Source organism: Akebia trifoliata, unplaced genomic scaffold (assembly GCF_017979445.1).
Source record: "Akebia trifoliata isolate Shusen 1 unplaced genomic scaffold, ASM1797944v1 Contig00341_ERROPOS679206+, whole genome shotgun sequence".
Classification (NCBI taxonomy): Eukaryota; Viridiplantae; Streptophyta; class Magnoliopsida; order Ranunculales; family Lardizabalaceae; genus Akebia; species Akebia trifoliata.
This window is the reverse complement of record NW_028236971.1, coordinates 408092-424526: the sequence shown is the minus strand read 5'-3', so window position 1 is coordinate 424526 and position 16435 is coordinate 408092. Positions and strand designations below refer to the sequence as shown.

The following is a 16435-nucleotide window of genomic DNA, read 5'->3' as shown; positions in this document are numbered from 1 at the left end:
TTGACTGTTGCATTATCTTAATGCAACAAGTCAACAATGATATATGTCTCTAGTGCTCTCACTCCCAATAGAAATCACTGGGGATGATGAGACCCAATTTTTTGTGATACAGTTTTGATGACAATGAGATATGGCTAAACCAGGTCATTTGTTTGAAAGATTTTCAGAAAATATACTTGAAAACAAAATCACTATAGTGCTGCAATCTTTCCAATAACTTGGAGAACTAATGAACTCTCTGATGAAATCTACTCTATGTTTGTCACTCATCTTCTAGAAGATTATGTAAATATAACTTCAATCTCGAAAGTAGCACGACCACCTCAGAAACATTATGCCCTTGACGTCTTAACAAAACCAACAAAACCAATCATGTTCAACCTCTTATATGTAAAATCTTTCATCGTATAACCTTTTTAAGGTTGAAGTGGATAGACTCTTAAGGTTAAAGAGTAGGGCTAGCAATGATCCGAAATATACCCAACGTTTGAACTAGCTTGAACCCCGATCCAATCCGAAAAACATGAAAAATTAGATTTTCGGATCGGATTGAAATCTTAGATCTGAAACAATTTCGGATCGGATTCGGATAGATGTACCCCAATCCGCTTTGAAAATAATCCGATTCGAATATATTTTTATAATTTTTTATTACTCTTAATTTTATATAAATACATATAGATAAAACGTTTTAGTCCTTTTGGTTTCCCTCTATATTTGTAGTTGGAAAGTAAATTTAAAAAAAAAAAAAAAAAAAATTTATGAGCATTGATAATTTTAAAATAAGGCATGTATTCGGATCGTTTCGGATTAAGAATGAAATGAAATAGATCGGATTCGATTCACATATTCATTATTTTGATCAGATCGGGTACATGTTTTAAAAAAATTGGATCAGTATTGTAGTGATATTAATACTGATCCGTTGCTAGCCCTTTTAAAGAGTAGAGTAAAATAATTTACACAAGTGGTTGAAAATGACTAATTTTGTTAAAAAAAACATCAAGGTTTTTGTTTGAGGGTTGTAGACAAGGGCATTTAGATCATTTTTATTTGTCTAATAGGGAAGATAGAGGTCAAGGAAGTCAAGGGGGCATGTCATCAATTTGAAAATATAGGGATAACTCAAATATTCACCAAACCGTGGAGGAGTATGTTTATAAATTTAAAATAAGTAGTAAAATACATGGACGTTTTCTTCAAACTTTTGAAGCCGGCTAGTTATTAATTATCACTGAAAGTAATAAAATATTAAAATTATATTGTACCTCTAGATTAAACTGTATTAAGTCTAAGAACATTACATAAAAAATAAAAATCTAATATTAAAATAATCAAAATAGTCAATCTAAACCTAATTCCTAATTAAATATCAAAGATAATACTAATCAGATTACAGTTTCACCATGCACTTGTGGCCATAGTTAGCAATTCCGTGTACGAAAAAAAACGTTACGGGATTAATTTGAGTACAATTTAGAATATATATTTAGTAGTTCATTTAAAATTTTGAAAAACAACAATAATGCAATACGAGGATGATTTTGGTATAATTCAACTTCAATACTCTAGAAAATTTTAAAAAAATTGTGTATACATATTAAAATTTTCATAGTACTCATATCCAAATATTTATGGTATGTTTGGTAACACTTTCGAAGTCTAAAACTAGAATTTAGACTTCAAAAGTTTTCATCCAACACCTCCCCATCGCTAGTTCAAAACTTTTGAATTTGGGTTCTGAAATCTGAATTGAACAAATAAAAATAAAGTTTTTGAAGTTTGAATCTATTCGGACTTCAAAAGTGTTACTAAACACACACTTAGAAAACTTTGCTATCTTTTTAAGATTTATTATTTTTATATCTAATTTTTCAAAATCACTATCAGTACCCTTCATCTTTGAACTCATCCTTGGTAAAATAAGAGCATATGATATTTTTATGCATATACATCAAACACTTTAGTCTTATTACAAATAAATAACACTTGGATACTTTTACACATATTCCATTTTAATAGTTATTCTAAAATAACATATATAGAAAAAAAAAAGGTTAAAACTAAGAACATTTTTTTTTTCTTATGATTAACCATACTATTAACACAAATCTTCTTAATGCAAAACACATACTATCAGAATTAATTGAGTTACCAAGACTTATGTTCAAAAATTCTAAGAGGAGAGAGAAGATATATAAATGGAGTGAAAAAAACTAATTGTTGATTGATAATCGTGATATTCGATAAGAAGCAATGATTAATACGATGACAGTTAGTGATTGTCTAATGATGAAACCTTTAACTGTAAAGAGATTATAATGAAAAAAAAGATTATAATAAAAATATGGGTTAATTTATATTTTTAACCCTCTTTGTAGAAAGTATTTTTGATTTGTTTAATTCAAGAAAAGAATAAATCGTGAAGATTCGAAAATGTTCAAAAAGTCCAGAATTTTTAATAGGAATTGAATTGGACGGAAGTTTTAATCGTTTTGTGTATCATTCGAAAAAGTCAGTTATGATTCGCGAATCATTCGAAAAATTACTATTATGCTTGTGACCAGTTTATTATTGCAGACTCCCAGATGAGGATTTTTGTATTTGGGATCCAGGTAAGAATGGGGTATTCTCGGTCAAATCTTTCTATTGCAAGTTAATGGGGTGGCATGCTTGTTCCTTTCCCGTGGTAAATGTGTGGGGGTCCGAAAGTTCATTCCACAGTTGCATTATTTGTTTGAGTGACGTCCTTAGGTAAAATGTTGACGTTGGATAATGTAATGAAGAGATGTGTAATTTCTGTTAACTTTAGTGGGTTATGAAAAGAGAATGGGGAGTCGGTAGGGGTGAAGGTGTGTGTATCGAGTTATTTCTAGAGTTTAGTAGAAGAATGGTTTGTCATAGGGTAGGACGTCTCAACATTTAAGAGAGAACTATGGAGCATTACTCCTTTCGCAATTTGCTGGGAGATTTGGAAGGAAGGGAACATTAGGACTTTTGAATAAAAGGAATATTCAGTCCTAAACATTATTTTTTTCATGTTGGGGCCTATCTTTTTGTGAAGCAAGATTTTCAATAGATTGAAGGGGGTGTTTTTTGAAGACTTCATAACCAAGTGGGATTAGGTATGTAGTATTGATTTGTAGTTTGTACTTGGTTATATTTTCCTTTCCTTTTTTGTTTTCTCTTGTTTGTGCTTTGCCTCATGGTCTCCTCGACTATGTTATTAATATAGATCTTTGAATTATCAAAAAAATTAAAATTATTACTGACTCATAATCTCACTATCACACGGACCTATTGATCCCTGTCAAATAATACTTTGCTCGTGACTTGATTTGACAAACACCATATAGGATGTAAATTACACTTTACCCCTTGTCGTTGGCATAATGTTATGTTGACCCCTAACTACATCGCTTATACTTATCGAAGGGGCTCACTTGCCCCCACTTTTAACTACCTCCTGTCAACCAAACAGTCAAAAATGATTTTTTATTTTTATAAAGACTGTTTTACCTTTTTAAAATATTATAATATGCTCGTGAAAGAAATGGATTCACACGTGAGTGAATTCTTAGACTGGGACATTTTTAATTATCATTTTTTGTAATAAAAAATAAAAGACAGGGTTAAATCATAAAATAATATCTTAATTTTAACAACATTAGCAAAAGAGGAGGTAAATGCAATTATCAAAATATTAGGGGATAAATACAAAATTAAGATAAATTACATAGGGTCAACCTGTAACTTACCATTTTTACTTTATTTTATAGAGATTGAGTTGATTATTGTATTCCTAATACAACAACGTCACCAATGATATATGTCTCTGGCACTCTCACTCCCAATGGAAATCATTTTGGATGTTTGCTACGGTGATGATGAGATCCAAATTTGTTTTTATGACAATGAGATATGGCTAAACAGGTCATTTGTTTGAAAGATTTTCAGAAAATTGGGTCTTTCTGATACATTAAATACTTGAAAACAAAATCAACTATGGAAGTCAATTGTTGGGGAAGTCAAACATCTGTTTTTTATAGAACTTGATAAGAATTCACCACCTGCCTCTAGTGCTGCAATCTTTACAATAAGTTCTAATCCAAGTTTCAAGCCTATAAATCCAAGTTTTGTTTCTCCTACTCTTGATAGTTCAAACATATATATAGTTTCCTCAATGGTTTCCGCCATTCATCGCTTACTCCACTTGTTGTTTCTCTTTCTTCTTTACCTACCACTATTTACCATATCTCAGACTTACCAAAACATTAGCTTGGGTTCATCTCTATCTGCTTTAAATGACAACTCTTCATGGACATCACCTTCAAGTGATTTTGCTTTTGGGTTCCAACCCATAGGGATCAAAGGTTTCTTGCTTGCAATCTGGTTCAACAACATACCTAACAAGACCATAGTTTGGTCTGCAAAGGGAGCAAAATTGGTGCACAGAGGATCAAAAGTTGAGCTTACTGATGGTCAACTCGTTTTGACCGACCCTCAAGACGGAGAGATTTGGAAAGCAGAATTCAAAGGAAGCAAAGCTGCTTATGCAGCTATGCTCGACACGGGGAATTTAGTAATCGTGAGCCGAAACAATATTAATATATGGGAAAGCTTTAATGTTCCCACTGACACCATATTGCCTACACAGATATTGAATCAAGGAAGCAGACTTGTTTCTCGTCAGACAGAAAGCGATGATTACTCGAGTGGAAGGTTTCAGCTTCGGTTACAAAACGATGGTAATCTCGTGCTTTACCCAACTGCTTTCCCGACTGACGATGTTTACACTGCTTACTGGGCAAGCTATACTCAACCAATGGGCACTCACCTGGTCTTTAACGAGTCCGGCTATATTTACGTTACGCCAAAAAATGGAACCCTATTTAACTACACAGCATTTAGTGCGGTTTCAACAAACGATTTCTACCAAAGAGCAACACTTGATTATGATGGAGTTTTTAGGCAATATGTCTACCCAAAAACCAGTCTCGCAAGAAATACATGGCCATTGTCATGGTTCACCAAGTGGTACGTGCCTTCAAATATTTGTACAAAACTTACGGGGGATATAGGAAGTGGGGCTTGTGGGTTTAACAGCTATTGCAGATTAGATGATAATCAGAGACCTAGTTGTGAATGTCCACCCGGGTATACCTACTTGGATCCTAATAACAAATTAAAAGGATGCAAACAAAATTTCATTTCGCAAAGCTGCGAGGAGGGATCGCAAGAATCGTCTCTATTTGACATGAAGGAAATGATGAACGCTGATTGGCCATTTTCCGACTTTGAAGGGTATACATCGGTAAACGAGTATTGGTGCAGAGAAGCTTGTTTGAGTGATTGTTTCTGCGCGGCAGCCATTTTTAGAGAAGGAAACTGTTGGAAGAAGAGGGCTCCACTCTCGAACGGGAGGCTTGATTGTAGTGTTAGAGGAAAAGCTCTGATCAAAGTAAGGAAAGATAATTCTTCGGTATCTCCGGCTATAATTTTAATGAAGAAAGATCGTTCGACTTTGATACTCATTGGGTCACTTCTTTTAGGAGGCTCGGTGTTTCTGAACTTCGTCACGCTGTCATTGATTTCTCTCTTTGTTTTCTTCACCTACCATAAGAAATCGAAGAAAATTCACCCGGGCCAAATCACGCCAGGGATGAATCTGCCAAGTTTTACGTACAAAGAGCTTGAAAAAGCTACAGATGGATTTAAAGAAGAATTAGGAAGTGGTGCTTTCGCAACAGTTTATAAAGGGGTGGTGGCATCAGATGGTGGAAACTTGGTAGCTGTTAAGAAGTTAGACAAGGTTAAAGAAGGTGAGCAAGAATTTAAAGCTGAAGTAACTGCGATTGGCCGGACCAATCACAAGAATCTAGTCCAACTATTAGGATTCTGCAACGAGGGACCACACCAGCTTCTGGTATACGAGTTCATGAGCAACGGCTCTTTGGCGAGCTTCCTCTTTGGAAGTTCAAGGCCAAAGTGGTACCAAAGAATGCAGATTGCATTTGGAATAGCGAGAGGGCTCATGTACTTACATGAAGAGTGTAGCACCCAAATCATTCATTGTGACATTAAGCCTCAAAACATACTTCTTGACGACTCTTTTAGTGCAAGGATTTCTGATTTTGGATTAGCAAAGCTTTTGAAATCTGATCAGTCTCGTACTAATACGGGTATTAGGGGGACTAAAGGGTATGTTGCCCCTGAATGGTTCAAAAACAAGGCTATCACGGTGAAAGTGGATGTTTACAGCTTCGGAATCTTGTTATTGGAAATCATTTGTTGTCGGAAGAATATTGAAATAGATCTCGAAGATGAAGACAAGGTGGTATTGATGGATTGGGCTTATCATTGCTTTAAAGAAGGAAAATCGTATATGTTAGTGGAGAGCGAAGATGAGGCAATGGACGATATGAAGAGGTTGGAAAAGCTTGTGCTGATAGCAATTTGGTGCGTTCAAGAGGAGCCATCGCTTAGACCTACAATGAAAAAAGTTACACAAATGATGGAAGGATCCATCGAAGTTTCTGTGCCCCCCAACCCTTCATCCTTCATTAGTTCAATTGGTTGAAAGTTGAAACAACAGTTTTATATGTATGTGTGTGGACCTAGATATGGGGAATTCAAGGTCCTATAATCTATGTTGAAGGTTACTTATATATGTTGGAACAATCTGTTTGTGAGTGTTGTTTAATCATCTATAGTCGAGTTAGTATGATCTTGAATGAACTACTTTGGAAAACACAATTGAGTCAGTGATTTTATTCAAAATTAATTCTTCTCATACAATTATGTTACCTTCAATTTCATGATTTGATTCGAAAACCGACAATCACATGTTGGGTTCTATGTAGTTGTGACCTTCCATGTACTGCCTTGATAATAATTAGAAGAAAAAAAAAAAAACACATTTTTCATAATTGATGACAAGCCATTACACAGTATATAAGCAAAAGGGATGAACAAGTCTCGATAAGTATGATAATAGAAGAGCATCACATGTGAAATTTGCTCGGAAGAGATGGAATTTTGCACACAACAACAATTGTATTGAAGTATTAGCTCTATAACATTAACTATGATGTCCATAGCTTAACTTCAACGATTGGAAAACATAAGCCAAGAACCTGCATTGTCAAAATATATTCTTTGAGAACCTATTCCATCTCATTCTAGCTCATCATTCCTTTAACAAAAAAACAAGATCAACCAAATTGAAGAAATTCAAACTCATCGACATTTTAGACAAATATTTAAGGTACTTAACTTTCTACCTATGATAGTTTATATTTATATTTATATTTTTTATCAGTAGTAATGTACTCTTTTAGTTAATTAACAAGGGTGCTCTTGGTATAATTGATGGAACACTCATCTATGCTTGCATTCCATCGGATGGACAAATTCCTTACAGAGGAAGGAGAATGTCTGAATGCTATTAAAATGTAATGACTATTTGTAACTTTGATATAATATTTATAAACGTACAAGCTAGATGGGAAGGAGTAACGCATGATTCAAGGGTCTTAATAAAGACTATCCGTAATCTTGCAAACAGATTTCCAATTCTTTCATCTAATATTATTAGTATTTCCTATAGTTTTTTTAGTAATAAATATAATATCTATATATATTTCTTATTTAACAATGTATTCATTTTGATGTAGATAAATATTATTTGGTTGATGATGCTTACAGTACATACAAGGTTTTATGACACCATATCACAATATGCGTTATTGGTTACCTGATTTTTGTCGTAAATGTCGTAGATGCAAGAGAAAAATATTTAACCATACACATAATAGATTGAGAAATGTAATTGAGAGGGCTTTCGAAGTTTTGAAAGTGCGGTTCCTAATTTTAAAAAAGATGGCACCATACTATTTTCTTACTCAGAGAAATATAGTGATTACATATATGACAATTCATAATTTTTCTTCGTAAAATTTTGATAACTAATGAACTTGTTCATCAATACGATGATAAAGATGTTCTTCTTAAAATAACTAATGGGGGAGATACTCATCTTGGTGTGGAAAAGTTGTTCGGACAATCTGAATAATACCTTACGAGATCAAATTGCAAATCATCTTAGTGGTGTAAATATATGAAATGATATTATTTTGTTAGGTATGACAATATTGATTTTCAATTTTGATGGATAATATGACAATGTTAATTTCAAATTTTGATGACTTATATGACATTATTATTTTTAATTTGAAATTTGTGGGGTTTTAGAAATAAAAATTATTATTTAGAAATTGAAAATTAGTATTATTTTATTATTTAAAAATGAATTGTATTTTAATTTTATATGAAATAAAATATTTTATTGTGTTTGATAAGAAATAGGCAATTGAAATATGCAAATAATGTATAATATGATTGTAAGGGCAATTTACCAATTTTCAGCAATATGTAATAAACATGATTATGTGAATTTAATTTTAATGAATTCAACATTATTTTGACATCTAAACAAACAACTTTTCCAGCACTTAAAATCAGAGCTTATTTTTTTCAGCACTTATTTTTTTTTAGTTTAACAAAAAACACCTAATTGTTGATTGATAATGTGGCGCCCCGCCAAACGCTAACACAAATCCCAATGCCAAATCCCAAGGTACTAGGTGGCACCTCGAAATTTTGGCATGGTCTCCTCTGTTTATGTTAACGTTTCACGGAACTCAAACCTGATAAACCAATTTATAATACAACCTGTATATAAAGCTGTAAATACGGGAAATGAACAGCGGAAGACTAAATTACATCTAACATGTAAGTAGATCAGAGTGCGGAAGATTTATCAATATACAGGCTTACCAAAACACTCTCTCTAACATAGGCCTAAACTCTCAATCCAAAAACTACATACATCCTGGATGAAACTGGCAATTCTAACGGATGTAGCCCTAGTGCTCACTAGGCAATAAAATCTGATCGTCGATCTGATCGACCAGATACTCCTCAATTACTGCCTCTACGCCTGCCTCGACAGCTGCAAGTGCTGAAACTAAAAAAATAGGAAGCAAAGGGTGAGTAACAATGGCTACTCAGTAAGTCCACAGCCAATTCCTACTAATAACCCTTCCTAAGTATGATCGAATAAAGCATACTGAACATTTTAATACATGCAAGGTTTTACAAGATAAAATACGATCAACTGGTACATATAGCCAGGGATGAGCAACTAAACAGTTTAAAGATTACACATGGCATCAATCATCCATACTCATTATACATTTTCCATTCTATGCAAATACCGTTGACAATATTAAAACGATAGACATGCTTTTCAGTTTATAATTCGAAATATAACAACAGATACATAATACAAGTGGTGGAGTATTGGAATTAAAGAGTTGGGATTCACGACTGGATCGCTCCCAGTCGGGACATGATGTTACAACATAAATCTGGCTTTTAGTTCCTGATTTTGTGGCCGGTCGCTGCGCTTACCACACTGGTGACCATTTATCCGGCTCAGGCTGGCCGTTTGACGTGACCGTAAGCAAATGGGTCTCTTTTCGATGTGTCAGAACGTTCGACTACTACTAGATTGTTAGTGATCACTGACTAATCATCTTCGTCTATGCCTATCAGGCGTGCATATGATTCCCAAAAGACACTCCACTCGTATACGACCACCTTTACAAAACACGTTCACTGGTAAAGATAAGAAAGGAATGGACCCGGATTCCAGTTGTGACTCCACTCTCATACGCGTCCCATACCACGTATGAGTTTGGTGGTCCCTACCGTACATCCCAGGATAGTGCACCCCTCCGGATGATGTGACACACTATCCCTTCAGGCATTCACAAACCCTTTAACAGCTCACAAAATAGCTACGTACATATATGATTTTTCATTTAAAACAAAAGAGAAATTAACAGAACAGGGTTGAGAACGGATATCCAGTTCCTACCATGCAACCGTGGCCACGCGGCCTAAAAATAAATAACAGTACTCAACGCAAGCGCTAACATAATCGGAAATAAACATGCAACCCTTTCATTAATAATCTGGATATCCTTTCACCAACCTACACACAACATACAATGTAAAAGGCAGACATCACCCCTCGGGTGTGATTCTGACAATTTACCGTTTCATCCCTTTCCCATTCTTTCAACATTCTCATTTTTCGTCTTTTCAAATCAATCATCCATTTTCAATATTTCAAAGTCATTCTTTTGGTCTTTCCATTAAAAACCCTCAAAGTTTATTTAAAAATAAAGTCCCAGCGATGCTCGGGACCAAGGCTGTTAAAAATAGAGAAAGCTGGTGAAAATTTGGCTAAGTGTCAAAAATTCATTTTTTCAAAGTTCTCGAAATTGAAAACGGGTTTTTCGAAATGAAAGTCTCGATCACGAGATTCGCAACCATATAGTTTTCGTAATATAATTCAAAGTAATACGAAAGTTATTATATTTTGAAAACTTGCCGAAAACGTCGAAAAATACGTTTTGTTCTTAAAACCAAAATTCGGATTTTGATCCTTTGAGATTTGGATCTTAAAACCATTCCCATTGTTCCAAAATGGGGGGTAAAACCTTAATTTCATTAAAGAACTTAAAGTAAATGGAAAGTAAAAATTAAAGAGGACATTTACTTAAATGTTTTTAATGAAATAAAGGGTGAGAAATAGTGTATAAGGTGTGAGGAAGTCAAGCCAAGAGTCAGAACACTGTTCTGAAGAGAACTGTGTCTGTCGGTGGCTGTCGGCGGCAGGAACAAGATGCTGTCGGTGGAACCGACATAATACACATCGGCAGATGTCGGTGGGACCGACGGTCCTGCCGACAGTGTAAAATTTCTCGGGCTGTTTAGCTTCGTCGGTGGCAGAAGCTCCATTCTGTCGGTGGGACCGACAGAATGCCTTCGGTAGGTGCCGGTGGCACCGACCCTTCCCACCTACAGCCTGAACCTTACTCGAACCTTCGAGTTTTCGATCCATGTTTCGGATTCTTCTTCCATTCTTCGAATCATTCAACCCACCCACGATTTTGTTATCAAAATTCGATAAAACATAAACAAAACACCTACTTCTACCATGAATTTGAAATCAAACAACAACCTTCTACGATTCAAAAGTAAACAATACGTTTTGTTTCAAAACCCTAAATGCACATTGAGAAATCTAAAGCTACCAATAAGAATTGGAAGTCCCTTACTTGGTTGTGGACGCCAAGGGTACAAGCTAGCACTACAACTCAAGGTTGGATGGCTCAAGAGTCGAGGTTGGGCTGACTTGGATGCGAAACGAGCGAGGGTTTGCAAGCTATCCGACAATGACGTTCTCCTTCGCTTCTACAATGAAGTATAGACCTAGCTCCTAACTCGATGAAGCCCTCGGACGGAAGATGTGGAGGTTTACTCGAGCTACCGGGCTGGTTTTGATGGAGGATGGAGAAAACGAACAAGAATGATCAACCAAAGGTGGTGAAGTTGTAGCCCTCGTCGTGGCCGACAACTTTGCCTTCTTCGTTGAGGTTCAACTCGGCTTCGTTTGCGCACAAACTTGATGGCAATGGGTCGAAACCCTTGGATTGAAAGTGGCTGTCGTTTGGGTTTCTTAGAGAATGAGTGAAAAATGAAATAAAAGAAAAATTAGATTTTTCTTTTATAACACAGCTAAGGGCATACTTGTAATTTTTCCTCATTTCTAGTTTCGATCATAACTTAACTATTCGGACTCGGAAAACGACAAACGAATATACCATTTCGAATAATTTTTCGATTCGGATCTAATGGTGTCATCAAATCTTTTTGATTCTCGCTCTAACGAAATTCCACTGTTTTGGGTCCCACTTAACACGAAATTCGAGGATTCTATAACTTCTCTATCCGAACTCGAATTTGAACTTGCTTACAGGCTAATGTGTATATTCCGATCCTTTTGAATCTAATGGCGAAGTCGGTTTTTCCTCAAAATTAATCATAGCAATATTCGAGTATTTTACTCTAAATCTCTCATTCGACATTTTCCTCCAAATCTCACCATTTAATTTCCTCGAGATATGAGTTGAAAATCCGGGGTGTTACAGATAATCATGATATTAAATAACAAACAATGATTAGTACGATAACAATTAGTGATTGTCTAATGATAAAACCTTTAACTGTAAAGAGAGAATAATGAAAATATAGAATTTTTTTATAATAAAAATATGGGTTAATTTATATTTTTAACCCTCTTCGTAGAAAGTTTTTTTAATTTGTTTAATTCTAAAAAAGAATAAATTGTGAATGATTCAACAATGTTCAAAAAGTCGAGAATTTTTAATAGGAATTGAATCGGATGGATGCTTTAATCGTTTTGTGTATCAGTTGGAAAAGACAATTATGATTCGCGAATTATTCGAAGAATAATTAACTATGCTTGTGACCACTTTATTATTGCAGACTCTCGGATGAGGATTTTTGTATTTGGGATCCAAGTAAGAACAAGGTATTCTCGGTCAAATCTTTCTATTGCAAGCTAATGAGAGTGGTATGCTTTGTGGTGGTTAATGTATGGGGGTTTGAAAGTTCCCTCCAAAGTTGTATTCTTAGCTTGAGTGATGTCCTTAGGTAAAGTGTTGACATTGGACAATGTAATGAAGAGACGTGTAATTTTCGTTAACTTTAGTGGGTTTTGAAAGGAGAATGGTGAGTAGGTAGGGGTGAAAATGTGTGTACCGAGTTCTTTCTGGAGTTTAGTGGAAGAATGGTTTGTCATAGGGTAGGGCTTCTTGACATTTAAGTAAAAACTATGGAGCATTACTCCTTTTGCAATGTGCCGAGAGATTTGGAAGTAAAGGACCCTTATGAGTTTTGAATAAAAGGAATATTCAATCCAAAACATTATTTTTTCTATCTTGAGGTCCATCTCTTTGTAGAGGAAGATTTTCGATGAATCCAAGGAAATTAGGTGTGTAGTATTGATTTGTAGTTTGTGTTTGGTTCTGTTTTCCTTTGCTTTTTTGTTTTCTCTTATTTGTACTTTGCTTTATGGTCTCCTCGACCATGTTATTAATAAAGATCCTTGAATTATCTAAAAAACAAAATTATTGCCGGCTCATAATTTCACTATCATAGGGACCTATTGATCCCTATCAAATAATACTTTGCTCATGACCTGATTTGACAAACACCATAGAGGATGATGTTCTTTTTTCCTTGTTTTTTTTAGGGGTAAATTATACTTTTACCCCTTGCCGTTTGGCATAATTTTATGTTGACCCCTAACTACCTCGTTTATACTTATCGAAGGGGCTCACTTACCCCCACTTGTATCTACCTGTCGTCAACCAAACAATTAAAAATGATTTCTTTTATTTTTATAAAGACCATTTTACCTTTTAAAATATTAGTCTTCTTGATAAACAATTAAAGTGTGAAATCTTAGACTGAGGCAATTTTAATTATTATTTTTTGTAATAAAAAATAAATGACTGTTAAATGGTAAAATAACATCTGAATTTTAACACTATTAGTAAAAGAGGAGGTAAGTGCAATTATCAAAATATTAGAGGATCAACATAAAATTAAGACAAATTACAGATGGTCAAAGCGTAACTTACCCTTTTATTTTTATTTTATAGAGATTGAGTTGTTTGTTACATTATCCTAATTGCAACAAGTCAACAACGATATATGTCTCTAGTACTCACTCCCCATAAAAATCATTTTGGATGTTTGCTCCAAATTTTTTTTATGACAATGAGATATGGCTAAACAGGTCATTTGTTTGAAAGATTTTCAGAAAATTGGGTCTTTTTGATACCTTAAATACTTGAAAACAAAATCAACTATAGAAGTCAATTGTTGGGGAAGTCAAACATCTGTTTTTTATAGCACTGATGAGAATTCACTACCTGCCTCTAGTGCTGCAATCTTTACAATAAGTTCTAATCCAAGTTTCATGCCTATAAATCCAAGTTTTGTTTCTCCTACCATTGATAGTTCAAACATATTAGCTTCCTCAAAATGGTTTCAGCCATTCATCATCGTATACTCCACTTGTTGTTTCTCTTTCTTCTTCACCTACCACTATTTACCATATCTCAGACTTACCAAAACATTAGCTTGGGCTCATCTCTATCTGCTTTAAATGACAACTCTTATTGGATATCACCTTCAAGAGATTTTGCTTTTGGGTTCCAACCCATAGGGATCAAAGGTTTCTTGCTTGCAATCTGGTTCAACAAAGTACCTGACAAGACCATAGTTTGGTCTGCAAATGGAGCAAATTTGGTGCACAGAGGATCAAAAGTTGAGCTAACTACTGATGGTCAACTCGTTTTGAGCGACCCTCAAGATGGAGAGATTTGGAAAGCTGAATTCAAAGGAAGCAAAGCCGCTTATGCAGCTATGCTCGACACGGGGAATTTAGTAATTGTGAGCCGAAACAATATTAATATATGGGAAAGCTTTAATGTTCCCACTGACACCATATTGCCTACACAGACATTCGATCAAGGAAGCAGACTTGTTTCTCGTCAGACCGAAAGCGATGATTACTCGAGTGGGAGGTTTCTGCTTTGGTTACAAAACGATGGTAATCTCGTGCTTTACCCAACTGCTTTCCCGACTGACGATGTTTACAAACCTTACTGGGCAACCATGACTCTACAAACGGGTGCTCATGTGGTCTTCAATGAGTCCGGCTATATTTACGTTATGCCAACAAATGGAACCGTATTTGACTACACAGCATCTAGCGCGATTTCAACAAATGATTTCTACCAAAGAGCAACACTTGATTATGATGGAGTTTTTAGGCAATATGTCTACCCAAAAAACAGCCGCGCAAGAAATGGAGGATGGTCCACCAAGTGGTACGTGCCTTCAAATATTTGTACAAAAATTATGGGGAATAGGGGAAGCGGGGCTTGTGGGTTTAACAGCTATTGCAGATTAGACGAGAATCAGAGACCTAGTTGTGAATGCCCACCCGGGTATACCTACTTGGATCATAATAACAAGTTAAATGGATGCAAACAAAATTTCACTTCGCAAAGCTGCGAGGAGGGATCACAAGAATCGTCTCTATTTGACATGAAGGAAATAATGAACACCGAATGGCAAACTTCCGCCTCTGAAAGGTATAAATCGGTAAATGAGGATTGGTGCAGAGAAGCTTGTTTGAGTGATTGTTTCTGCGCGGCAGCCAAATTTAAAAATCGAAACTGTTGGAAGTTGAAGCTCCCACTCTCAAATGGGAGGATTAAGTCTAGTGTTGAAGGCAAAGTCCTGATCAAAGTAAGGAAAGATAATTCTTCGGTATCTCCGGTTATAATTTTAATGAAGAAAGATCGTTCGACTTTGATCCTCATTGGGTCACTTCTTTTTGGAGGCTCGGTGTTTCTGAACTTCGTCACGCTGTCATTGATTTCTCTCTTCGTTTTCTTCACCTACCGTAAGAAATCAAAGAAAATTCACCCGGGCCAAATCACGTCAGGGATGAATCTGCGAAGTTTTACGTACAAAGAGCTTGAAAAAGCTACGGATGGATTTAAAGAAGAATTAGGTAGTGGTGCTTTTGCAACAGTTTATAAAGGGGTGATGGCATCGGATGGTGGAAACTTGGTAGCGGTTAAGAAGTTAGACGAGGTTAAAGAAGGTGAGCAAGAATTTAAAGCTGAAGTAACTGCGATCGGCCGGACCAATCACAAGAATCTAGTCCAACTATTAGGATTCTGCAATGACGGACCACACCGGCTTCTGGTATACGAGTTCATGAGCAACGGCTCTTTGGCGAGCTTCCTCTTTGGAAGATCAAGGCCAAAATGGTACCAAAGAATGCAGATTGCATTTGGAATTGCGAGAGGGCTCACGTACCTACATGAAGAGTGTAGCACCCAAATCATTCATTGCGACATTAAGCCTCAAAACATACTTCTTGACAACTCTTTTACTGCCAGGATTTCCGATTTTGGATTAGCAAAGCTTTTGAAATCTGATCAGTCTCGTACTAATACGGGTATTAGGGGGACTAAAGGGTATGTTGCCCCTGAATGGTTCAAAAACATGGCTATCACAGTGAAAGTGGATGTTTACAGCTTCGGAATCTTGTTATTGGAAATCATTTGTTGTCGGAAGAACATTGAAATAGATCTCGAAGATGAAGACAAGGTGATATTGATGGATTGGGCTTATGATTGCTTTAAAGAAGGAAGATTGGATATGTTAGTGGAGAGTGAAGATGAGGCCATGGACAACATGAAGAGATTGGAAAAGCTTGTGATGATAGCAATTTGGTGCATTCAGGAGGAGCCATCGCTTAGACCTACAATGAAAAAAGTAACACAAATGATGGAAGGATCCGTCGAAGTTTCTGTGCCCCCCGACCCTTCATCCTTCATTAGTTCAATTGGTTGAAAGTTGAAACAACAGTTTTATATGTATGTGTGTGCACCTAGATATGGGGAAT

General features: G+C 35.6%; 2 protein-coding genes across 2 annotated transcripts; both read left to right on the top strand.

The window, feature by feature from the left end:
* The first annotated feature begins 4183 nt into the window (after positions 1-4183).
* Positions 4184-6624, top strand: LOC147381609 (G-type lectin S-receptor-like serine/threonine-protein kinase LECRK3). Its single transcript, XM_086430220.1, has one exon. The coding sequence runs from the start codon at positions 4184-4186 to the stop codon at positions 6578-6580; it is 2397 nt and encodes a 798-aa protein (XP_086286346.1). The 3' UTR covers positions 6581-6624.
* A 7365-nt stretch (positions 6625-13989) lies between these two features.
* On the top strand, positions 13990-16424 carry LOC147381608 (G-type lectin S-receptor-like serine/threonine-protein kinase LECRK3). Its single transcript, XM_086430226.1, has one exon. It carries the CDS (start codon positions 13990-13992, stop codon positions 16381-16383), a length of 2394 nt encoding a protein of 797 aa, XP_086286352.1. The 3' UTR covers positions 16384-16424.
* The last annotated feature ends 11 nt before the right edge of the window (positions 16425-16435 follow it).

Excerpts from the sequence above, each read along its gene's own strand:
- LOC147381609 (XM_086430220.1), top strand. The coding sequence starts at position 4,184 with ATGGTTTCCGCCATTCATCGCTTACTCCACTTGTTGTTTCTCTTTCTT.
- LOC147381608 (XM_086430226.1), top strand. The coding sequence starts at position 13,990 with ATGGTTTCAGCCATTCATCATCGTATACTCCACTTGTTGTTTCTCTTT.